At 48.2% G+C, this 25,509-nt stretch overlaps 1 protein-coding gene across 2 annotated transcripts in view; it reads right to left on the reverse strand.

Moving 5' to 3' along the window:
- TCEA3 (transcription elongation factor A3) overlaps positions 1-25,509 on the reverse strand; it is a 39,381-nt gene that overhangs the window by 3,765 nt on the left and 10,107 nt on the right. For both annotated transcript variants that reach the window (XM_057699608.1, XM_057699599.1), the window contains exons 5-9: positions 21,939-22,001; positions 11,102-11,265; positions 10,869-10,930; positions 7,764-7,913; positions 1,642-1,788 (exon numbers count right to left, since the gene is read on the reverse strand). In XM_057699608.1, the coding sequence (XP_057555591.1) occupies positions 1,642-1,788; positions 7,764-7,913; positions 10,869-10,930; positions 11,102-11,265; positions 21,939-22,001 (586 nt within the window). The remainder of the gene's footprint in view (positions 1-1,641; positions 1,789-7,763; positions 7,914-10,868; positions 10,931-11,101; positions 11,266-21,938; positions 22,002-25,509) is intronic.

Consider the following 25,509-nt stretch of genomic DNA (forward strand, 5'->3'; position numbering starts at 1 on the left):
CACTGGCTCAGCCTGACCTTTGCACTCTCACTCTTGTTGATCCTTCTGAACTGATCTCTCTTCTCTTGCTTCAAGATTCACCTCCTACTGGAAAAATGAACATATCCTATTGGATGTACCTCTCTGATCAGAAGTGAGTAAGCTGGAAGCACCCTTAGGGAGCATCCAGTTTGTTCTTTATTTTACAGGTGGAAGAACTGAGGCCCAGAGAGGAAAAGGGATTTGAAGATCAGTGGGGATATTTAATGTTGTTTTCTAGTTTCTTACCCCCTTAACCAGACCATTCAGGTGAAGAAACCAGGTTTGCCACAGCAAATCCCTGTCTTTTCCAGATTTAACAACTGCTGTTCTGGGAACTCCCTGGCGGTCCGGTGGTTAGGACTCTGAGCTTCCACTGCAGGGGGTACAGGTTCGATCCCTGGTCAGGGAACTAAGATCCCGCATGCCACATGGCCAAAACACACACACACACACACACACACACACACACACACACACACACAGACAAAAACAACCCCAATTGCTGTTCTGATTTTCTGCAGCCAACCCTGGATGGCCATGACATGTAACAGCAAGTTGTTACTTTGTGAACACTCAGCTATGAACTATATCAGCTGGTGTCTGTGGAGTGAGGGGGGTGGTCCCCTGGCTAATGAGCGAGCCCAGCAGTGGGCCAGGAGGACACAGCTCAGCACAGCCTTGTCACTGCGGAGCGATGACATGTGAGGAAGGATACCACGGGGGTCTCCCTGTGGGGAGAGAACTCTGCAGATGGGCATTCGCCCTCTGGTGAGAGGTGGTGCACAGGAGGCATGCCACTCCACAGGGATATGTGCTCGGAAGGGAGTAGGAACTTGCACACCCGTCTCCGGATTCCTGAGTCAGAATTCTCCAGGGACTCCTGAAAGGCAAGGCTGACTATTTGTGCTGTAGCCACTGATCCCCACAGGCAAGGTGCTCTGATAAATGTTGCCTGACAAGCAGATGGGAGAATGAATAGAGTTCCAGAGTGACAAGGAACCAGTTAGAATCCAAGAATATTGGTGCCCCAAGGGCATAACACGTGCAACCCAGAAACAGAAGGAGGTTTTAGGTCTCAGAGAAGAGGCCTCCACAGCCTCCCACTGCTCCCCACGCCGGCGCAGTGGTCTTCACCCTTAGGACTCGGGGCTAAATCCCTTAGGCTTTACTACCAGGCTGGCTGTATTACAGGCGGAAAGGTCTGGATATGGGTTTATTACTATCTCTGCCACTGTCTTTGCCACTTTAGACAAAGCTGCAAAACTTGTCCCCTGTCTGGACCTCAGTGTCCCTGCGTGCAAGGTGAGGGAACGAAGTTTTTATTGCTAAGATCCCTTCCAACCATCTGTGACTCTACAGATGTCCTGTGCCCTGTGAGTCTGGTCCCTCTTATTCTTACTTCAGGGCAGGACCAGAACACACTGCTCAAACCTCACAGACTCAGATCTGGGTGATTCTACATGCACCTTTTCTAGAAGCCACAGGTGTATCATGTTGGTGTACCAAGACCCTCCCTGCTCTCTGCAGCCTAGAGTTTCAGCCCTTTCTCCCTGCTGGCTTGCCCCTAAGCTCATTCTGGCCCTGGTCGCCTCCTCCCCCGGCCCCTCCCCCACCCCATACCTGGTTATAGGTGCAGTTTTTCTTCTTGCATTTGCTGCACTGGAAGAGGTCGGTGGTGGTGCCGCCCGTCTTGGCCATCTGGTGCTCACGGATGGCCTCCTGGGTCATGGCGTTCCTCAGCTCCCTCAGCTCATCGCTGGCCATTTCCTGGAGAGAAATGAGTCTGCCCTTCAGGGCTGGGGAGCCCCAGGAGCCCTATGCTACCTCTGGGTTCCAGAGATCCTGAGCAGAGGAAGGGGGAACATTCTGGATTGAGTATGGGGAGCTGGACAGAGGCCTGGCCCTGTCCCAGCTGGGAAAGGCTTTACCAGAAGAGTCCCCATTCCACCTCTGGGTGGAAGGGCAAGCCCTGGGGCTCTGACTGGGCTGAGTACAGTAGGGCATGTACAGGAGAGCACAAGGCAAATAGCTTCAGCCCAGGATCAACACTCTTGTGTACATTTCCTCAGATCTGCTGCTCACAATGCCCGCCAGGACCTTGGGTACCTGCCTGAACCTTCCTGCTGAAGCTGACTTGATTACTGACCACCTGATCTATGATGTTCCCTTTGTCCTTCCAGTCTAGACTTGACCTAGTGCCCTTCCAAGCTGTGATCACTGCCCAGCCAGGCCATTCTGCCTGGTGGGAACCTTGGTCTCAACTATTCATGACTTACTGCTGCTCCCCCCACCCCACCCCCCACCCAAGCAGGACCTGAAGCTCTTGGGTTCACACAACTAACTGCTCACCTGTGACTGCATCATGGAACATCTTTTTCTATAAGTTCCTACAGAACAGAGCCTCCTGTCTCCCATCAGCTCACTGTAGACACTCACTGTCTGCATTATCCAGGTCCTCCCTTTTTCTGTCCATCCCCTGGCCATCTGAGTTGCCTTGAACTTCTTCCAGAAGAGAGCAGAGAGGGGGACACTCATGCCAGAGAGAGCCCTAGTTAGCGTTGGTTTGGGAGAAGGAAGGCAGCTGAAGCTATTTTTTTTTAAAGATTTTTTTGATGTGGACCATTTCTAAAGTCTTTATTGAATTTGTCACAACACTGTCTCTGCTTCTATGTTTTGGTTTTTCAGCCACGAGGCATGTGGGATCCGAGCTCCCCGACCAAGGATCGAACCCATACCATCCCACCCCCCACCCCCCACCTCCCCCACCGCCTGCACTGGAAGGCGAAGTCCTAATCATTGGACTGCCAGGGAAGTCCTGAAGCTAAGGTTAAAAAGAGGATTTGGGGAATTCCCTGGTGGTTGGTGGTCTAGTGGTTAGGATTTGGTGCTTTCACTGCTGTGGCCCGGGTTCAGTCCCTGGTCAGGGAACTAAGATCCCACAAGCCACGCGGCATGGCCAAACAGACAAAACACACAAAGCAAAACTTAAAAAAAAGAGGATTTGGCACTGGCTAAACATTTTAACTGCTGGCATCTAGCCTGACCTCTTAAACCATGGAGAACAGAGTTGGCACAAAGGTCAAACGAATTTAGTGTGCTGACTGCTGCGTTATAACCACTTGGGTTTCTTGACAAAATGCAGATTCCTATGAATCTAAAACTCTAAGGGCAGGCCCAGGAATATACATTTTTACTAATGCCCCCAAGTTATCCTGGTACACGTGAATGTCCTACTGTGTCAGATTCAAGGACTAGGTCCTAACCAATGGCAGGGGTATATACAAAAATGAGTCAACCCCAGGCCATATAGGCAAAAAGCAGCTGACTTTAATACCGGGGGACTTTCCAGAGCATAATACATTTGTTCATTCAAAATGTATTGGATGTCAATTTCTTGAATGCCTTTCACTGCACTGGTGTCTGGTAAACTGGCTGTGGCCACAGAGGCCGCTGATTTGTAGCATTTACCAAGTTCCATGGTGTAAACACTCCTACCATGGCCATTTTCAAGCTACTAATGTGATATAACTGAACGCAGAGTTGGGAATAGCTATACATAATCATCTCTCTTGAGCTGGTAGGGGCTGACTCTAGCTCACACTGCCTCTAAGCCCTAAGGATTCAGACCTGATTTGGTTCCTGTCCCCAGGTAATGCTAATCTAGTAGAATAGCCAAGCATTTACACAAGATTGCAAGATAGTGTAGGAGGTACTAAAGCAAAGGTATACAAGGTGCAGGAAAAGCCTGTATGGTGGCTAACTGCCTGGGGGCAGGAGGCTCATTAAAGACGCTGACACCTCCACCAGTCTTGAAAGATAAGCAGGACTTCCCAAGGGGGCTGGCACATTCCACACAAAGAGAATAATAGATGCGAGAGATCAGAGAACAAGAATAACATGTTTGGGGAAGGGTACTCGGTGTGGGTTCAGGGCAAGGAGGTGGGATACCTGGCTGGAGGTCAGACTGTGCCAGCTAAGAAACAGAGAACAGGAAATCAACTATACTGCAATTAAAAGAAAGAAAGAAAGAAAGAAATAGAGATCAGGAAAACTCTATCCACTTACCAATCCATGTACCTATTTCTTCCTGCCTCATTTAGGAAGCAGCATCAAAGACACATGAAGTCAGTAGAGTAATATAGAAAATAAGGTCGAAAATGAGGAAAATAAGAGTAGAGGTGACACTGGATCTTCATGTCATATACAATGTGAATTTGCTAAATATCTGTTGAGTACTTAAGACACACCAGGCACTGGCCTTGACACTGGGAACAGGCAAAACCCCTCTCCTTGCGGGCTGCCAGTATGTCCACTGAACAGCTCTAATGGGTATCTCAGAATCTGTCCCATTCTTTGAATCATCTGGGTTTGAGAGGAGGAAAAGGAGGAAGAATGAGGGAATCAGGTAGACCAGGAAGAAACAGACATAAGTAGGGAGTTAGGGAGACACAGGAGGCAGGGAGGGATGTCCACTCACTCACACAGGCATTGGCTGCCCCAGGCTCTGCCTGTCAGGAGCCCCCTGTGCTCTGAGCCACAGCATAGCAGCAGCCCAACCCCAAACTACTATTTTTCTTGGAGCAAAAATGGTCCTATATTTTTTTTTCTTTTTTTAGAATTTTATGTATTTATTTATTTGGCTGTGCTGGGTCTTGGTTGCAACATGCGGGATCTAGTTCCCTGACCAGAGATTGAAACTGGGCTCCCTGCACTGGGAGCATGGAGTCTTAACCACTGGACCACCAGGGAATTCTGGTCCTATATTTCTTTTTTTTCTTTCCTTTCTTCTTTTGGGTTGCTTTGGGTCTTTGTTGCTGCATGCGGGCTTTCTCTAGTTGTGGTCAGTGGGGGCTACTCTTCATTGTGGTGCATGGGCTTCTCATTGCAGTGGCTTCTCTTGTTGCAGAGCATAGGATCTGGGCACGTGGGCTTCAAGTAGTTGCAGCACGTGGGCTCAGTAGTTGTGGCTCACAGGCTCTAGAACACAGGCCCAGTAGTTGTGGCGTATGGGCTTAGTTGCTCCTTGGCATGTGGGATCTTCCTGGACCAGGGCTCGAACCCATGTCACCTGCATTGGCGGGTGGATTCTTAACCACTGCGCCACCAGGGAAGTCCCCGGTCCTATATTTCTTATAGAAACTTCCTGCCTAGAGCAAAAGTTGACCCCAGGAAGAAGGCCTCCTAGGCCTCTGTTGCCTGGGTTACGGGCAGGGGTGCTGGCAGTCCCTGTGGAGGGCCTGGTGCATTCCTGGCTTGCAGCCCTTGGCCTGGTCAGCCTTTCTCGGGCCTGGGCTGATCACTCAATTCTCTTGCCCTGTTCTAGTGAATAGTCCTTGGATGGGGCCAGACTTGGCCAGTTGCTTTGCTGAGACTTCTGGGGTCTGTCTTTGTCCTAATTTAGACACCCAGCTCTGTTGTGGCCTCCAGCTCCTGGGAACTTGCTAGGTTTGGCTCATACCTGTGCCTACACCTTGCTCTTGGTTTCCCAATGTCTCTGGAACTGCCTGTAAGACAGTCCTTTTTTTTTTTTCTTAGCTTGTATGAATTTATTATTATTATTATTATTTTCTTATTAGTAATGTATATATGGCAATCCCAATCTCCCAGTTCATCCCCCCCATCCCCCCCACCCCAACCCCCACTTTCCCCACTTGGTGTCCATATGTTTGTTCTCTACAACTGTATCTCTATTTCTGCCTGTAAGACAGTCTCTTGGTAGCATTCCCACAACACACACACACACAAAGAGAGGCAGAGGGACCCCAGAGCCCCAGAGTGAGGGCCAGAGAGAAGGCAAGGCAGACTGTGTTCCCATCAACATCACAGCTTCACCTCACAGGGAAGGAGAATACTCTGTTAGGCCAGGTTGCAATTTGCAACTTTGGGTAGATATTGTTATTTGCCTAAAAAGATCAAATATTTTAGATTAAGCCAAAAGATAACCCTGTCCACCCCATTTTTATCCTAAAGCCAGGGCTCTTTGTTGTTTTGAGTATTTGAGGAAAGCAGCGAACACTCTTCTCAGAAAAATGTATGTACAGTACATAACACACACACCACACACCTACACACCACACAGTAACCACACACGCACACACACACACTACACCACACACATCACACACACCACACACATCACACGCATCCACCACACACACACCACAAATGCACAGAAGCACACCCAGACTCCAGAACATTTCCCCTCCCTTCTCTGCCGGCTTGGATTTACTAGCGCTTTAGCAGTGCCATCACCATGTGCTTGCGGGGAATCCCCGGCGTCAGCGCTGGCAGCAAAGAGCCACTCATACCTGAGGGTGTACCAAGGTCTTTCCAAGACAGAGACTCTGAAGTAAACACATCTGGGATCAAATCCTCATCATCACTTATGAGTTGAGTGTGGCCTCAGTTTTCTCATCCATAAAATGGGGATAATTTTTCCTCTTTGATAGCACTGTGATGACTTACATGAAATGGCCGGTGAAGAGGCCTAATATATACTAATTTCAGGGAGGGATTTATTTGTCTTCACCTTCTAAACACTTCACATGTGTTAACTTATTTGATCCTTCATGAGATAGTTGTTATTTCCACTTTACAGATGAGAAAACTGAGGCACAAAGAGGTTAAGCGGCTGGTCTAAGATCACACAGGCAAATGGCACAGGCAGAAGTCAAACCTGGGCAGTTTGGCACAGCCCCCGAGCTTCTAACCACTGAACATACTTCCTCAAACAGGCTTGTTCCCTTTGCCTTCTCTTACTGACCCCTTCAAGCTGGGTCAATCCTTCCCTCCTGTACGTTCCCACGGTGGCTCTATCATGGCAGCCACCTCCTCTGTATTATACATATTTGTATACATGTCTGTCCCCCACCTTGGGCTGTACTCCATGGAGTTAGGGACTCCAATTCTGGCTTTGGCCCAGAGCTGGGTAATGAGATATAGGACTGAACAAGGCAGAAGAGGGAGGCAGGTCACAAAGCTGGGAGGAGTGGGTGCCCTGGGGCCTGACAGCTTGGCTCCTGGCATCAACCTTTTCTAGCTGTGTGCAAATCAGTTAAGTCCTCTGAGCCTCTGTAGCCTCACCTGTAAGATGGAGACGATACGGACTTTCCTGGTGGTCCAGTGGTAAAGAATCCGCCTACCAATGCAGGAGACGCAGGTTTGATCCCTGGTTGGGGAACTAAGATCCCACATGCTGCAGGCAACTAAGCCTGCGTGCCACAACTACTGAGCCCATGTGCCTCAACTGGAGAGCCCGCATGCCGCAAACTACAGAGCCCATGTGCTCTGGAGCCCGCGCACCACAACTAGAGAAGAGAAAACCCGCGCGCCACAACTAGAGAGCAGCTTGTGCGCCGCAATGAAAGATCCCGCATGCCTCAACGAAGATCCCGTGTGCCGCAATTAAGACTCGATGCAGCCAAAAATAAATAATTAAAAATAAATAAAATACTAAAAAAAAAAAAAGATGGAGATGATAAACATTTCTACCTTGGTTGGTGTCAAGCTAGAATTGGCCAGTGCCCCTGGAGTGTTTAGCACAGTGCTGAATACACGGTAGCTGTGTCCACTGTCCTGATGGTCCAGGGGCCCTGAGGGATGGGGAGTCTGAGATGGGCCGGCTAGGGAAGCTCCAGGTTCATCTTCACTGAGTCACAAGCCACTGCCTCTCAGACTTGGGCAAGGCTGGAGGGGCCTGGCCTCTTGTCCCACCACGCAGAGGTCCTGGCCCCGGCCCTCACCTCTGCCGTCATCTTGGCAATGAGCCCGGCGGAGATGGCCCCACTGAGCACGTTCCGCCTCAGGCCAGGGTTCCTGGGGTCCTTGAGGTTGCTGATTCGGCTGCGCACGCGGTTCCGGTACTTCATGTCTGTGCTCTTGAGCTCCTGGTAGATATGTGACACAGTCAAGGGCCAGCCAGCCGCTCACTGAGGGGCTCAGAAGGACAGGGAGCCTGTCCCTGAAGCCCGAGGAGCTCCAAGGCCACCTCTTCCTTTCCTTGGATGTGTACAGGGGTCAGGCACCTCTGTGACCTCGGATTCTGCAAGTGGGGGGACCTCACTTGGAGCTTTGGGGTTGGCCACATATCAGGGACAGGAAGTAGCCTCCATGGTGACAGCAGGTTGTTGCAAGCACTGTGGTGTCAGGGACCCCAGGAATGGGCAGCCTGGGTTTGTCTGAGCCTCTTGTGTGACCTCAGGTGAGCCCATGACCTCTTTGTGCCTCGGCTCCCTTATTTATAAAATACAGGCCGGTAAGAGGATTCCGTGAGCTAGACTGCATGATGCACTAGTGTGGTGTGTGGGGCATGTCAAGTGCTCAACATTTTGGGGCTAAGATGATAGTGACGGTGACAATCTCCAGTTTGGAAGGGCCTCTGGAAGTTGTAAGTCCAGCCATCAGAAGAAAACATAAGATTAGGGGCCACGTGTCTGAGGCTCTAGGCAGTATGGCAATAAAGAAATCATTGCTTTGTTTAATCTGGTTTTCCCAACATATTAGAGCATAGACCCACCCTTCCCCTCCCTCCTTTTCTCTAGTAATACCCATCACAGAACCCACCTGGGGAATTGCTGGTCAGAGTTACTTTGCTCATTAATAGATGAGGAAGCTGAGGCTTAGAAAGGGTGCAGGCCCTTGCTCAAGGTCACAGGGCACATTCCTGGCAGCGGCAGGGCTGGAAGCCAGACCCCCTCCTGGCGGTAACGCTCTCTCCACTCACCCGGCAGGAAGTCACCCCTGGCCACTGACCACAGTGAGTTCTCTGTCCAGACGCTGCATCTCAGACAGGCCTCTCACCCCCTCCTCCCTTCTCCATCCTCTGGAGGAGCTTAGAAAACACAGCCGCGTTTTCTTGGTCTCCTAAGCCAAGAAGAATCAGGAAGATGAAGCCTTTGCTGGGAATAACGACATACGAGAAAGAGATTGCAGGGAATGTGGGAAAATGGACACAGCTGGCTTGCTCGAAGTGGTGGGAGGGAAGGTGGTATTATTTATTTTTTCTGTTACTGGTGTTTGTACAATAAGAATATGAAAAGAAAGAATATTCCCTAATGGACTTGAAAGCCAAAATATTTGTTTAAAAATCTGTGCTTGGCCAAGATGGCCCACGCTCTGTCTATGGAGTGTGTATCTCCCTAAATAAATCTTCTTTTTCTTCCTCAAAAAAAAAGAAAAAAAAAATCTGTGTTTGGGATTCTTGGAGGTGGGGATCTCCTTGATATGTGGGGACAGCAGGGCGGGAGACACTTTCATCAGCCTCTTCCTGAGTCTGCCTCCATTTCCTGAGGTCACGAGGAGGATGAGGTGGAGAGCAGACCTGGGGATCACAGATCCCCCTCCCCAGATGAGTGCACGTGAGCCCCACGGCTGCCATGTGAGTCCAGGGTCGCTACAAAGAGGTCAGATTTTTTTAGGACATGGAGCATTCAAGCCCCCAAACTCACCCTCCCTCTGACTTGCCACCGCATAAGAATAAGGAGCTAAAGGGTTGGTGCAGCTTTGATTTCCCTTCCTTCAGAAGAGGGTCGTTGAGAGGAGGGAGGGCCAGCAGTGGAACTACGGAATGCATCATCCACCTTTGTCTCTAACTGGGCTTGAAGGTGGAGGGACCTGCTTGGAGGGAAAACTGTTTGGGAGAAAACAAAGTGAGAGTTCTGATACCTTGTGTTCTGTGTTCCTAAATTAATTGGAAATTATGAAACTGTACTTGAAGAGGTATTGGATTAGCTCAAGACGTGCTGCTTAGTAGCTAAATGATGGTGGAGGGAAACTCCCAGAAGATGTGTTGGAGGATATTAGGGTGGTTCTCAGACAGGAGATGGAAACAGGAAGTTTGTTTTCTGAGATTGGCCCCAGTAACTTATCAGCCCCAGCTGAGTCCCTAGGTAGAGTGCAGGAAGCCAGAAAAGGGCCTTAACGGGGCACTTAGTCTCCTGTTCCCTGGGGATTCTGTCCCCACCCTCCATACTTCTTTGATATGCAAAGCTTTGTCTCCAGTAAAAGGAATTCCATGTATTTACTCAATGGTACATGGTGTGGAGGAATTTTCTTTTTCCTCAAGACAAAAATCTTTTGGTGCAATCTGCCATATCACACAGTGGTCACCTCCTCTGTCTATACAAGGCTGCTTTCAGATAGGGGGAGGATGGGGCATATGGAAAGAACTCAGGACACAGAATCCAAAGACCAAGGTTTTCAGCTCAGCTTTGACACCCAGTAGTTCCTGAGCCTCAGTTTCCTCATCTGTAAGATGGGATCAACAGCCCCTGCCTTATGGAGATTGTTGTAAGTGTTAACAGAGGTAGGAAGAGTCAATTGCCCAAGACGCAGTGCCTAGTACATATTAGGGGGTCAAAGATGGGAGCTGTTATCTTCAGAGGAGGAAGAGAAGGAAGGGCTGAGCACAAGGAATTCTATCCTCTCTATCTTGACTCCTCGACAATGGCACAACCCAGGCACATCAAGACACAGCCTGTCTGGCACAGCAGTTGAGCCCTCACCTTCTGGGCTCAGATCCCAATTATGCCACTACTATTAGCTGTATGAGCTTGGGCAAGTGACTTAGCTGCACTGAGCCTCAGTTACTTCACCTGTAAGATGGGATTAATCCCATAGGGAATGTATCTGTGGGATTGTTCTCGACATGAAATGATGTACTGCTCGTAAACAGCTTAGCAAGAGGCCAGCAGGTGCAGAACTTAATAGAGGTTAACTAGAATTAAGAACTCAGTTTCAGGGGCCTATGCCTGAGCCCTTCCCCTGCCCACTCACTGTCCCGGATCTCTGGCATTTGGGAGACCTGCCGCTGGACAGTTCAGGCACCCACAGCCCTGGCACAGCTCAAGGATATGATCTTCGATCTCTGATGCCATCTTGTCACAGTTGACTCCATAGTCCTTGTAATCGTCTAAAAGAGATTCGGGAAACATAGGCATCAGCTGGAGATGACCTAGGCGTTGAGGCCTGCTTGTACAGGGGACCCTAGCATCCTGTAACACTTTCATGATGCTGAGAAAGACCACCTCTCCCTGACCTTGGGAAGCCCGCCCTCCCCCATCCTTGGCCCAGGTCCGCTCACCGTCCGCCTTCAGGGCCGCAGACAGCATCTCCACACACTTGTCCCGGACAGAGTCCCCCGTGAGATAGCAGGGCGCCAGGAGGCAGATGGAGGGGGCAAAGGTGGGGCTCGAGGGGCTGCTGGGTGTTCTGGGAGGCTCTGCTTTCGATTTGCTGCTGTTTGATCTGAGGGTGACAATCAGCAAGAGACATTTTGACATTAAGTGGATAAAGCGTTTATTGAGCACCATTCCCGATGTTTTTATGGATGACCTCCTTGAATCCTCATAAGAGCCATATGCGGGGCTCCCCTGGCGGCGCAGTGGTTGAGAATCCGCCTGCCAGTGCAGGGGACACGGGTTCGAGCCCTGGTCCAGGAAGATCCCACATGCCGAGAAGCTACTAAGCCCCTGTGCCACAACTACTGAAGCCCACATGCCTAGAGCCTGTGCTCTGCCACAAGAGAAGCCACCGCAGTGAGAAGCCCCCACACTGCAATGAAGAATAGCCCCTGCTCTCCACAACTACACAAAGCCTGCATGCAGCAACGAAGACCCAACACAGGCAATAAATAAATAAATTAATAAATTTAAAACAACAACTTTATGAGCAAAGCAACACAGCACTTCCAAAGGTTTCTTTGTCTCTTACAACTTCTGGTCACAGAAAAGAACTTACAAGAACATGCTCGCCGCAACTAGAGAAAGCCTGTGAGTGGCAACGGAGACCCAAGGCAGCCAACAAACAAACAAACAAACAAATAAATTTATTTAAAAAAAAAAACCATATGAGGAAGGTACTATTTTGCTTTTGTTTGTTTGTTTTTTGTTTTGGCTGTGTGGGATCTTAGTTCCCTAACCAGGGATGGAAACTGTGTGTCCTGCATTGGAAACGTGGAGTCTTAACCACTGGACCACCAGGGAAGTCCAGAAGGTACTATTTTAGGCACTTGACAAGGATCATCTCATTTAATCCTCCTGACAATCCCATGAGGTCTGTACTAATCCTCATTTTAGAGTTGCATTTGAAAGTGCATTTTAGAGAGGGAGATGCATTTAAAGATGCATTTAAAATAATATGACAGGTCACACATCTGGAAACCAGTAGATTCAGAATTGAAACCCAGGCGGGTGAACTCCAGTACCCAGGCACTTAGCCAAACACTGTGCTCCGCTGAGAGGTTACAGAACAGTGTAGTGATGCCAATAACTCTATCATCCACCAGGCGCCATGCTAGCTGCTCTATCTGCTCCCAGAGAACCATCTATTTACTCATTCAATAAATATTAGGCACCTATTCTCCAGGTACTGTGCTAAGAACAAGGGACAAAGCAGACAAGTCAGAAGAGTTCCCTCACTCAAGGAGCTGCATTCCAGTGAGCAATGAATTTACCACCACTTAAGAGAATCAGCTTGAACCATGGGCCAGGAAGTGTGCCAGGCACTATAGGAGCGTTTTCTAATTTGATCCTCTCAGCAGTCCTTGGAGGTAGATACTGTAGTTATCCCCATGTGCAGATGAGGAAACAGAGAGTTACACCACTGAGATCTGCCTAAAATTACACTGCTAAGATCTGAACCTAGATCTATCTGATTCCAATGATCCCATTTTGGTTTTGGCTTAAAAGACCACAAGTATATATGCACTGGAAGGATAATCATGTGTCTTAGTCAGCGCGGGCTGCCATAACAAAATACTCTAGACTGTATGACAACAGAAATTCATTTCTCACAATTCTGGAGACTGAGAAGTCCAAGATCAAGATGTCAGTTAATTGGGTTTCTGGTGAGAGCTCTCTTCCTGGCTTGTAGAGAACCACCTTCTTGCTAAGCCCTCAGGTGGTGGAGAGAGAGCAAGTGAGCTCTCAGGTGTGTCTTATAAGGATGTTACTCCTATGAGATCAGGGCTCCACCCTCTTGACCTCATTTAACCTTAATTTCCTCCATAAAGGCCCTATCTCCAAACACAGTCACGCTGGGGGTTGGGGATTTAAGATATGAATTTTGGGGGATCACACACATTCAGACCATAACACCATATTAATAGCAATTATCTCTCCAAGATGGGATTATAGGAGATTTTCATTTTCTTCTTTCATTTACACATATTTTCTAAGTCTTCTATAAAGAATATATCTACCTTTGTCATGAGAAACACTTTTTTTGTTTTATCACATTTGACTATCATGAGCGGTCACTCTGTGCAGATGGCTCAGACAGGAAGCTTCCTGTCTTCCTGTTCTCAAGAAGCTGCCAGCAAAAGGTGGAAGCAACCCAAGTGTCCATCAACAGATGAATGTATAAACAAAACGTGGTATATAAGACAATGGAATATTATTCAACTAGAAAAGGAATGGAATTCTGAAACATGCTACAACTTTGAAGACATTATGATAGGTGAAATAAGCCAGATACAAAAGGACAAATATTGTAAGCTTCCACTAATAATGAAGTATCTAAAGTAGCCAAATTCATAGAGACAGAAAGTAGAATGGGGCTGGGGGAGGGGAGAATGGGGAGTTATTATTTAATGACTACAGAGTGTCAGTTTCAGATGATGAAAAAGTTCTGGAGGTGGATGGTGGTGACGGTTGTACAATAATGTGAGCATACTTAATACTAGTGAACTAGACACTTAAAAATGGTTAAAATGGGTAAATTTTATGTAATGTATATTTTACCACAGTTTAAAAAAATCTATATAGTGAGTTCAATGAGTAAGAGTAGCCAGAAAACCTGAAATAGGCAATGGTAACTAATCTGTTTTAAATATTTGGTAAACAATTCATTTGAAATGATGAAATATCTCCTCATTCTCATGCTGAAAAAAATGACTAAAATGGCAAATTTGTTATATATACTTTACCACTATTAAAAAAAGAGTAAAATATTGATACATGTAACCAAAAAGACCAGGCTGAGGCTCAGATTCCAACTGTGTGTTGGTCCCTTTCTGGTTCTTCATGAAAAGGGTGCTGGGTAATTAATGAGAGGCATCTCCCAGCATCCTGGTGGTGGCCTGCACCAATCAGCATCCCACGCCAGGCCTTACCACGTGGCATAAGAAAGGTCAAACAGGTCATACTACAGTGCAATGTGGTCCAGGAAATTTAGCAAGGGATGGGGGTTAGGAGTTGGCCACTAGAGGAGTGGACGGGAAAATGCATTCTTGGCAGAAATTCGTGGATGCGTAAAAGTTCACGGTTTGCGTAGGCAATGCTGAGGGGCTCAGGGCAGCTGAAGGGTGAGGGTGAGGGTGAGGGAGCTGATGAGAAAGGATCTGGCCAGACTCTGGGGCATGTTAAGGGTGGTAATAACAAAAGCCACCACTGACTGCCTGTTTGCTATTTATTCCACTCTATAACTGAAAGTTGTAAGTTACTGGCTCCATTTTACAGATGAGAGGATGGCGTGATAGCTGTACAGCTCTCTCCCTTTCAGAACTGTTTCTGCACTGCTCTTGGGGTGGGAGCCAGTCAAGATGTCTTTGCTCTTGGCTCTTCCCACTCCCCTCTTTCAGTAACCTGTCAGGATCTGCAAGCCAGCCTTCATACCTCCTAGGAAAAACTGACTCATCAGAGTTGAAAAAATTAGAGCCCCCTCCTCCACTCCAACACATCGAGCCCTTGCGGAAGAGCCCCAAAGGGCTGCTGTTTCCTAACTCCAGGGATGCCATTCTCATTGTCACCTGGATACCTCTTGGAGTTGTAAAGTGTACAGCCTGAACAGCTGCACTAGGCAGCTCTGAAGCTATGGATGTACTTCTTCCCTTCAGCAAGATGATACTGGGCTTCTGAAAAGTCACACCCAAGAAATTGTGTCTGAGAGTGAGGCTGGCTGAGCAGCCCAAGCTTCCCAGTGTTAAAAACCTGCAGTTACAAGAGAAGAGAATCCCATCCAACGTCTCGTTGAACACTGTTCAGTGTGAATTCTGCCATCCACCTCCTCGTTCCCCAACTCGTGCTGTTTGGCCTAACCTTGGATTCCCTCTGTCACCATAGACACCCTTGGACCACTGGGACTTTTGTATTTTCTGGAGTCTTGAGGTTCCTCAAAGGTGTCTCAGTGCTGCCACAGGAATGTGGTGGTCTGAGGAGGGAAGGCTCTGCCCTTTTAAGGTTTTTTTTTGTTTTGGTTTTTAATAAATAAATTAATTGATTGATTGATTGATTGGCTGTGTTGGGCCTTTGTTGTTGCCCACGGGCTTTTTCTAGTTGCGGCGAGCAGGGGCTACTCTTTGCTGTGGTGCACCAGCTCCTCATTGCGGTGGCTTCTCTTGTTGTGGAGCAAGGGCTCTAAGCGCTCTTGTTTCAGTAGTTGTGGCACACAGCCTCAATAGTTATGGTGCACGGGCTTAGTTGCTTCATGGCATGTGGGATCTTCTAGGACCAGGGATTGAACCCGTGTCCCCTGCATTGGCAGGTGGATTCTTGACCACTGCACCACCAGGGAAGTCCCCTTTTTAAGGTTTACATTTTTTTTTTAACGTTCTCTGACCAGGGATTGAACCTAAACCCAGGGCAGTGAAAGCACCAAGTCCTAACCACTGGACTTCCAGGGAACTCCCAAGGTTTACATTTTGAATTCCCAAAAATTTTGTCCAAAGGGACTCCCTAGCTTTTTTTTTTTTTTTTTTAATGCAGTTTGAACTTTACTGGATTAATTTACCTTGGATTCTACCCAGCTCTGCCCAACAACCGGGTGCCCTGGCATCAGGGCACAGGGATAGGGAGGCTAAGATCCAACCAGCTCCCTCCTGGAGTTGGATTTCAGTGGGAGGAAAGGTGTGAGTGAGGGAAGGCTGGGAAGAGTATAAACTCTAGAGTCTAAGGGGCTGCCTGCAACCAAAATGAATCTCCCCTCACCCAACCCTGGTCTTAGCCACTGGGCTCTCACCTGCATAACCACAATAGTCCCAAAGCTGGTCTCCCTGCGTCCTTGTGCCCCCCTTACAATCTATTTGCCACACAGCAGCCTGGTGGGCCCTTTCAAAAACCCACAGGTCATCCCATCACTCCCTTGCTTCTGACCCTCTAACAGCTTCCAATCATTTTCAGCATAAAGTCAAACTCCTCACCATGGCCTCCTACCCTCCCCTCCACATCTGGCCCTTGCCTCCCCTTCTGACCTAATCTCACACCACACTCCTATCACAGTTCACTGAAGTCCCCCACTGCACTGCTGCTTTCTGTTCTTCCTTTTTTTTAAATAAACAAATTAATTAATTTATTTATTTATTTTTGGTTGTGTTGGGTCTTTATTGCTGCACTCAGGCTTTCTCTGGTTGCAGCGAGTGGGGGCTACTGTTCGTTGTGGTACATGGGTTTCTCACTGCGGTGGCTTCTCTGATTGCAGAGCATGGGCTCTAGGCACTTGGGCTTTAGTAGTTGTGGCACGTGGGCTCAGTAGTTGTGGCTTGTGGATTCTAGAGGGCAGGCTCAATAGTTGTGGCACCGTGGGCTTAGTTGCTCCGTGGCATACGGGATCTTCCCAGACCAGGGCCCGAACCCATGTCATCTGCATTGGCAGGCAGATTCTTAACTACTGCGCCACTAGGGAAGTCCCCTGCTTTCTGTTTCTTAAACATACCTATCACTCCCACCACAGTGCCTTTGTGCTGGCTCATCCCTCCTCCTGGAAGGCTCTTCCTCCTCCAGATTTTCCTATGACTGGTGCTTTCCCGCCAGGTAGGTCTCAGCTCAAATGTCACATTCTCAGGGAGGCCTTCCCTGACCACCCCAGCCAAGCTGACTGTCCTATGCTGTAACTCTCCAGCACATGACCCAATTTCTTTCATTCATAGCACTTATCCAAGTCTAAAATTAACTTGTTTATATGTTCATAAACACTGTCTGCCTCCATCTCCAGATTACAGGTTCCAGAATATCAGGACCCCATCAGCTGGTTCACCACTGTCTTCCAGCACCTATGACAAGGCTCTAGGTAGACACTTGATGAATCTTTGTAAAATGAATGAACAGGTGATGAACTGAGGGAGCTGGCCACAAAGAGATGAAAGGCACATCCAGGGGTCTAGACAGAGCTGAATCGGGCAGGGGACAGGTCCTCTTTGGAAAACCAGCTGCCCCACTTCTCTGAGTTTAAGAGCGGGATCTCTCTCTGAGCCAGCATCCGTCAACTCCCACAACCTGGGCCAACCCACCTTCTACAGCTGAGATGGAGCCCCAGATTCTTCCAGGTGCTGCCCTTCCCCCACCTGTGTGCCCATCACAACATCTTCAATGTCTAGGACTCACCAGTGGTGAAGGAAGGAGTCAGTAGCATGCTGCTTAGAAGGAGGCATAATAATAAGCAACATTAATAACAGTTATCACTTTGAGGACAACCACACTGGGGTGGTATATTTATTAAGAATCCAGGCTCCAAAGCCAAACTCCCAGGTTCAACGTCTGACACCACCACTTTGTAGCTATTCAACCTTGGATGTGTTCCTTAACCTCTAGGTGCTTCAGTTTTCTCACATGTAAATAGAGAGAACAATAGTAACCACCTTATAGAGTTGCTTAGAAGATTAAAACACCTAAGAGAATTCCAGCCACAGACTGTTAGGCAACTTACATAGATTGCCATAGTAAGTGTGACTATTATCACTAAGCATCATGCATCTATTGAGCACTCATTTGGGTTAGGGACGGGTGCTAAGCATTTTGTTATCTCATTTGATCCTCACAGTGACCTTGAGAGGTGGGGTCATAGTAATTCCCATCTTACAGTTCAATAGACTGAGGCTTGGAGAGTTGAACTGACTTACTCAAGGTTATCTAACTTGCAAATGGCAGAGTCAGACCACACATCTAGGTCTGCCTGCCTTCCAAATTCTTTTCAACACATCTTACTGTCTCTAAAAGGTAGACAGTTTTCCAGAGTCCCCCCCCACCCTCCCGTTGCATTTCCCCCCACCTTCCTGGCAGGGCACTCCCAGCCTCAGTCCCTCCTCTTGTCTAGGAGCTGGCTGGGACTCGTGTCTGGATGGCATATCAGGCAGCCACACTCATTTTGCTTTCAATGCACATGATTGGGAATTGTGCCAAGCGGCAGAGAGGGCATCATCGGCGGGGGTGGAGGTGAGGCTGTTGGATTTGCCAGCAGCTTCCTTCTGCTCCCCGGATGTGCCAGTGCCAGCACCAGCCTGTGGTCTGACATCACCAAGTTCTTAAAAAATCCTCCCGCCCCAGGTCTGAGCGGAGGCATCTGGAGGCCCGTCTTGCTGCTCCTGTGCGCCACCTCGAGGTCATTTCAGTTACTGCACCACCAAGCCTGCCGAAACTGCTCGGGTGAAAACAAAAGTCAACCAATTCCAACAACTGGTCCTAAGGACAGCTGGCAGAGTGCAACCTTCTTCCCTGTCACAGTGGTGGCCTTCGTGGTCTGTCCCCTGGTACTCCAGCTACAGTTCCCCGAGCACCATGCTCGTTCAGACTGCCACACCTCTGCCCGTGCCATTCCCTCTGCCCGGGAGGCCCTCAATTGGCTTGTCTACCAGGCAATTCATCTTTCAGTTCTCAGCACAAATACTCTCTCTTCCCTGAAGTCTCCCTTGACTTCTCCAGTCATGTTGAGACACTGTGTTCCCATTATGCCTTGTATCTTCGAAAAACAAGCATTGTGGTGTCTGCCTCTACACTAGTGATTAGCTGTGTGAAGGCAGAGATCATGAGTTTATACCTTTGCCTGGCTTTAGAGGTCACAAACTGATAGGCTACAAATGTATTTTGTTTGCCCTACTGTGCCTTAGAAAAATATGAATATGTTGCCAACATGTAAAACTGGGCGTTTCTTATGAAAATCTAATTGGCCAGCTTTCCTTAAAAAATTGGAACGCATGGCATGTTGGGCCTGCATCTCCATAAAGCATCAGCTAGCTGGGGCTGGGTAGTGGGTGTCCGCTTCAGATGGGCAGGTACTCTCCACTAGTCACCCAGTGTGTGCACAAGCCCTTGACACCCGGAGGACGTTGAGTTTGCAAGGAGGTGCTCAACAAATGTGCCTGCTGAATGAATGAATGAATGAATGGAAGAGAAAGATGAAGTAGAGCGGTAGAGAGTGCAGGAAACAGTCTGGGTAGTGGATAAAGTGAATTTACAAGACCTGCTTCTCTCCCTTTGGGTTGCCCACCTCCAATACTGAACCAGCAGGAAACGGCACAACTGCTGGAAGGACAAACACTCTGCTTGACTGACCTTCAGAGAAAGAATGCATTATGGGAGGGGCGCCAAGAGACTTCTAGGCCACAAGGCAAAGTAAGGAGAGGAGCCTGAAGGTACAAATCCTTACACAAATGCCAAATGTGTTTATTATAACATCAAACCCAGAAATGGGTTAGTGGTCAGTGTTTCATTTTTGGATAGGACAATCCTTTTTTATGTAGGACTGACCTTCACATCCAGGACATTTAGCATCTCTGGCCCCTCCCTACTAAATGCCAGTAGTGCCCTTCATCTCCCTCCCACTATTACATTATATCATAGGCCAAATGTTTGTGTCCCCCCACCCCCCCAACTCATATGTTGAAGCCCTAACTGCCAATGTGATAGCATTTGGAGGTGGGGCCTTTGAGAGATAATTAGGTTTAGATGAGGTCATGAGGGTGGGGCCCCGTGATGGGATTAATGTCTTTATGAGAAGAAGAGAGACCACAGCCTGAAATCTCCCTCTCTCTGTTACGTGCAGACACAGAGAGAAGGTGGCTGTCGGCAAGCCAGGAAGAGGCTGGTTTCGAACAAGGATGATGCTGGAGCCTCAATTCCTAGGCCTCACCTATGGCAGACATTGCTAACTGACTACAGAACTCTTTTCTTCTGAGGTAGGATGCAGCCTCAGATTCGCTCTCCAAGCACCACTCCAGAGAACCTCCACTCAACGGCTGGAGCTGGCACTTGGCTGCCATGGTGGCCCCATCGACGTCCCAGGCCTGCTTAATCTTCATAAAACCTTAAACAACCTAATTTTTGTGCCTCTTTTCTTTCCAATGTCAGTCTTACTGGTACATTACACCTAAAATAACTGGGCAGCTCCCACACGTATTCCCCTAGGAGCCAACACCCTTACCACTCCCTCCAGTCACCCCGGGCCCTAATCATTTGCCTTGATCGACCTCTAAGCCACTGCCTGGCCTGCCCTGCTCTTCACTCACCCTGCTTCTCCTGCTCTGACCTCTGACCTCCCTCTCAGACCACAATTCACACTCCTCTCTCTATCCACAATCTCTCTTTTGTGATCTCATCCAGGTTTGTGGCTTCAAACGCTAGCTACACACATTAATGACTGAAATTTATACTTCCAGCCCGGGATTTCTTCCTGAATTCCAGCCTCGTATAACCTACTGCCTATTCAGCTTCTTCACCTGAGTGATTTGTACACCCCTAAATCCAACATATCCAAGCCTGAACCCTTGATCTCCCACCTCAAGCCTGATTTACACAGAGTCTTCCCCATACCAAGCCACAGCAACTCCATCCTTGCAGATGCTTAAGTGAAAAGTCTTGGAGTTACCTTGACACATTCTCCTCTTGTACCCCACATCCAATCTGTAAGGAAATCCTGACAGCTCTCCCTTCAAAATATATCCAGGTCCGATTTCCCTGGTGGTGCAATGGTTAAGAATCTGCCTGCCAATGCAGAGGACACGGGTTTGAGCCCTGGGAAAATCCCACATGCCATGGAGCAACTAAGCCCGTACGCCACAACTACTGAAGCCCACACACCTAGAGCCTGTGCTCTGCAACAAGAGAAGCCACTGCAATGAGAAGCCTGCAATGAAGAGTAGCTCCCGCTCACCGCAACTAGAGAAAGCTCGCGCGCAGCAACGAATACCCAACGTAGCCAATAAATAAATAAATAAATAAATACATTTATTTAAAAAATATGTATCTGGGATCCCCCACTTCTCCCCACCTCCACTGCTGCCACTCTGATCCAAGCCACCATCATATCTTGCCTGAATGATGGAAACAGCCTCCTGGTTGGTCTGCTTCTGTCCCTGGCCCTGACAATCTAGCACAGCAGCTAGAGGGATCCTGATAGACTCGGTCATAGAATTTCCATGTTCAACACCCTCCAGTGGTTCCTGTTTCACTCCATCTTCCAACACCCCCCTCACTTATTCACTCCAGACCCACTGGCCATCTCACTGCTCCCTGACACTGCCAGGCACACTCCCACTTCGGTTTGGAATGATCCCGATGTCTGCCTGGCTAATTCCTTCATTTCTGTCATGCTTTTGCTCAAAGGTCACCTCCTCAACGGGGGCTCTCCTGACCACCGCAGTGACCATCCTCCCCAAGCCCCCTCACTCTGCCCTATTGTTTTCCATAGTGTTTATCATCTTTTGAACCATCGTATCATTTACTTATCATAGGTTTACCTGTATCCCCCATTAGAACACGGGCCTCATGCCTGTGGGGATTTTTGTTTCTTTTGTTCACTGCTATATCCTTGACACCTAGAACAGTTCTTGGCACACAGCAGGCCCTCAATAAATATTTGAGGAATAAATGACTTGATGATTTAGGGTAGATACCATAACCAGTTCTGCTCAAACCCAGAGATCCCAGTTCAGGTACATGCCCTCAAAACCTGTTCTCATTGGGTTCAACTTGACCTTGAGAATGTTCCCAGTAACAGGGCAACAGTGATTGGTCAACTACCCCAGCGAAGGAGCCACACCTCTGATCCAGAGGCCCACCCAGTCTTACTGTGTGAGTCCTAGAAATCGAAGGCAATGTAACATATGAAGTTTCCTTCTTTCCTCTGCCTTGGGCTTCCTTCAGTAGAACAGAGAGGGATATACACATGCCGAACAGGACTTCTGGGGTGGAGAAGTCCATGGCTTCCTTTACCTTTCCATGGATGGTCTTTTTGGAGAGGAGGTGGCTGAAGACTTGGAGTCCACAGAATCTCTCCTGAAAGAAAAGAAACTGGAGATCAGATGCTCTTGCAGGCTAGCATGAGTACTGGTCTAGAGAGCTCAGGGGCCAGGGAGAAAGCATCCTGGAGCCAGGCCTGCGGGGCTGAGGATGATGAAGCCCACCAGGACCACAGCTGCCCGGGAGGAAGAGGTCCAGGAGATGCTGGCTGGTCACCCTCACCTGCCCTCCATCAAATGAAGTAATATAAGGAAAGGAAACCAAGATGTGCCACACACCTAACACATGTCAAACATGTTACATGTGTTAGGTCACGTGTTACTAATAACAAATTCTCAGCAGGCCCTTCCTCCTTACTGTCAGGCAGGCCTTGGCTAGCTGGAATCCATGGACTGGAATTCCTGGGACTGTCATTTCTCATGAGGAGCCGGAGAAGATCAGCCTCAGACTCTCCTATGGGCACCTTAGGAGGAGGAGAGGAGAAGCGCGTGGGCCTTGGAGATAGAAGAGCTGGGTTTAAAAGGGCAAGTGAAAAAGCAGGGTACAGACTTTGTTGGTAATCCAGTGATTAAAACTCCTCTCTTCCGCTGCAGGGGGCATGGGTTCGATCCCTATTTGGGGACGTTTCACATGCCACGTGGTGAGGCCAAAAAGAAAAAAAAAGGCAGGGTACAAACTTAGATGCATACTGTGTCAGGCAAGAAAAGTAATGCCTAGGAGGCAAAAAGATGAAAAGAAAATATATCCAAATGCTAACCATGGTTATATCAGGGTGATGGGATTAGAAGTGAAAAGATTCCCCCCATTTTCCAAAATACATGTAGCTACATTCTTCTTATGGCGGAAGGCACTTTCCCCTTTTATTGGTTTTATCACATTCATCTGCTTGTGAATTGTAACTCCCACTCCCCATGTCACTTACCCAGCTCTCCTTTTAATTTCAGCGCAGGTAACACCTTCTAACAGACTATGTAATTTGCGTACTTATTTTATGCACTGTCTGAGTACCTCTCATGTAAATTTCACAAGAACAGAATTCGGCAGGTTTTGGTCACGGTGGTTGACGCTGCCTCGGCCAAGCCCACATCATCCCTTGGGCGTTCCTTCTCCCAAGGGCCTCCTCCTGCAAGACCCCCTGGGCCGCTGCCCCAGGGAGTGCTCCGTGCCAGCACCAGCAGGCCAGCGGGCAGGAAGGGCTGGGGCAGGAGCAGCCCTCAAGCAGACACGCGGGAACAGGTGGGCAAATACCCCAGCTTCTTCGGCCCTCAAGTGGGTCAGGGGAGGTGTGTTCTCCACTGCTTTCCAGCAGGATTTAAGCCTTGATCATCCAGGGCACGAACCTGCTCACGAACACACCCTGTGCGAGTTCCCTTCCCTTCCCTGTCTCACTTCCTCACTCCTCTGTCTGCATTTCCTGAAATCACTTCCCAAATAAACCTCTTGCACTTGAATCTCGGTCTCAGGGTCTGCTTCTGGGAAGCCCAATCTGATACATTCAACTGACTTCTCCCACGTGAATAGAGCAGTACCTGGCACAGAGTACATGCTCTATAAATGTTTGTTGCTGAATGCTGTGAAGTCAAACAGTAAAGAAAGAAAAAGAAAAAGTAGAGAAAGAATCCTCCCCAGAGGTAACAACTGTTACATTTAATGTCCTTCCTTCCAGATCTTTTTCTACACACAACCATATATAACATTTATCATTCTAAAAAGGGAGGCACCAACATGAGTTGTAATCCCAGCCCTGCCCCTAGGCAGGTCATCCTCTCTGCGTATCAGTTCCCTTATCTGTCAAACGGGGAGAAAAGGACCCACGTCTTAGGACTCGCTGGGAAGAAGACTTCCGATCATTACCGTCCCTACAGCAGTTCCCACCACAAAGTCCCCCATACTCCATAACCCTAGGTTTCTGATTCCTTCTTTTCCAGATTATGCAAGGCTCCTGCATGGATTTCCAGCTCCCATCTCATCCTCCAGGTGGTCTGGGAGGCAGCAGGTGAGGAAGGTTCAGGGGCCAGCTCTAATCACCAGATCCATCCAGCTCCGGACCTCTGCCTCAGCTTAAACACAGGGGGAGGCAGCAGAGAGGAAGAGGGGAGGAGGCAGCCTCCTTTGCATACCCCTCCAGTCCCACACTGGGCCCTGGGAGTTCCTCTGCAGGGTTCCTGCCTAAGTGCCCTATGGGGATGGACAGGGGCAGGCAGAGCTGGAAGCTGAAATTCCTGCAGCAGGAGAAAGGAGGGAAGATGTGAGCCTCTCTCCACCCCCATCCCGAGACTCCCCATTTTCAGGCCTTTCCTCATCACTTTCCTTTTTTTTCTGCAGTTTTTGCAAATGATCGTTATGAAAACTGTCCAGGAACAAGAAAAAATGCCTAGAATATGCTAGGAAGATAAACGAACGGGGATGTAATAGTTTGCGCACTCTGCCTGCAGGAATGGGGAAATTATGTATGTAAGTAGCTCAGGACTGGAAGGGAAGAGAAAAAAAATAAAAGCTGTTTCATTTGTCAGAAGTAGCACACCATGGGGAAATATTTTTAACTCTTATTTTAAATTTTAGTAACGTGGTTATAGTGTTTCTATAATAAATAATGATAATGAATTGTCATTAAGAAAACTAAAAGGAAAGGAAGTTCACCAACTGAGCTGAAATAGGGCCCATGCCTACTAGATTCTCCTAGGAAGGTGGGGGGATCACTCTCATAGCTCCAGCTGTGAAAAGCGAGCTGGCATTAACAATTCAATGCCCCAGGATGTTGTTAAATGTAAAATGCTGGTTACAAAGCAGTACATATCGTGCACTTCCAATTTTATTAAGAAAATGTAACTCTCTCTCTATAATATATGTTCCTAAAAAGATGAGAAAGATATATATCAAAATGTTAACAGTGATTATTTCTGTTATTTTTTTCGTGTGTTTGACTTTCTAGACTTATTACACTAAACGTGACTCACTGCTGAAATAAATGTTATGTGAAAAGGCTACAAAATAGAACACAGTGTTTAATTCCATTTTATTAATACAATACGTATTTCATGGGTAGATGCATAGGAAAAATTCTAGAAGGATATATATACACACACACACATACTTTAAATCAGGGGCTCCCAACCCCTGGGCCATGGGCCATGGGCCAGGGCCTATTAGGAACCAGGCCACATAGCAGGAGGTGAGTGGTAGGCTAGTGAGCGAAGCTCCATCTGCCGCTCCCCATGGCTCACATTACTGCCTGAACCATCCCCCCATCCCCTGTCCATGGAAAAACTGTCTTCCATAAAACCGGTCCCTAGTACCTGAAAGGTTGGGGACCGCTGCTTTATATATAATGAGATACTGATGCTTAGGCCACAATACTAAGTCTCAGAGTGATTAACTTCAGCCCAAACTTGGCTTTCTGCTTTAGAGGTGTCTCCTCGCCCGTACCTGTTGTCCTTGTCGGCCTTTAAAAGAAATCCCTCTGCTGATCATTCAGAAACCCCTTTGCTGACCATTCAGTGGGATTTGGGGATGGAGCAAAAGGAAAAACCTGTGTTCAGGCTGC

Source organism: Hippopotamus amphibius, chromosome 1, assembly GCF_030028045.1.
Source record: "Hippopotamus amphibius kiboko isolate mHipAmp2 chromosome 1, mHipAmp2.hap2, whole genome shotgun sequence".
Classification (NCBI taxonomy): domain Eukaryota; kingdom Metazoa; phylum Chordata; class Mammalia; order Artiodactyla; family Hippopotamidae; genus Hippopotamus; species Hippopotamus amphibius.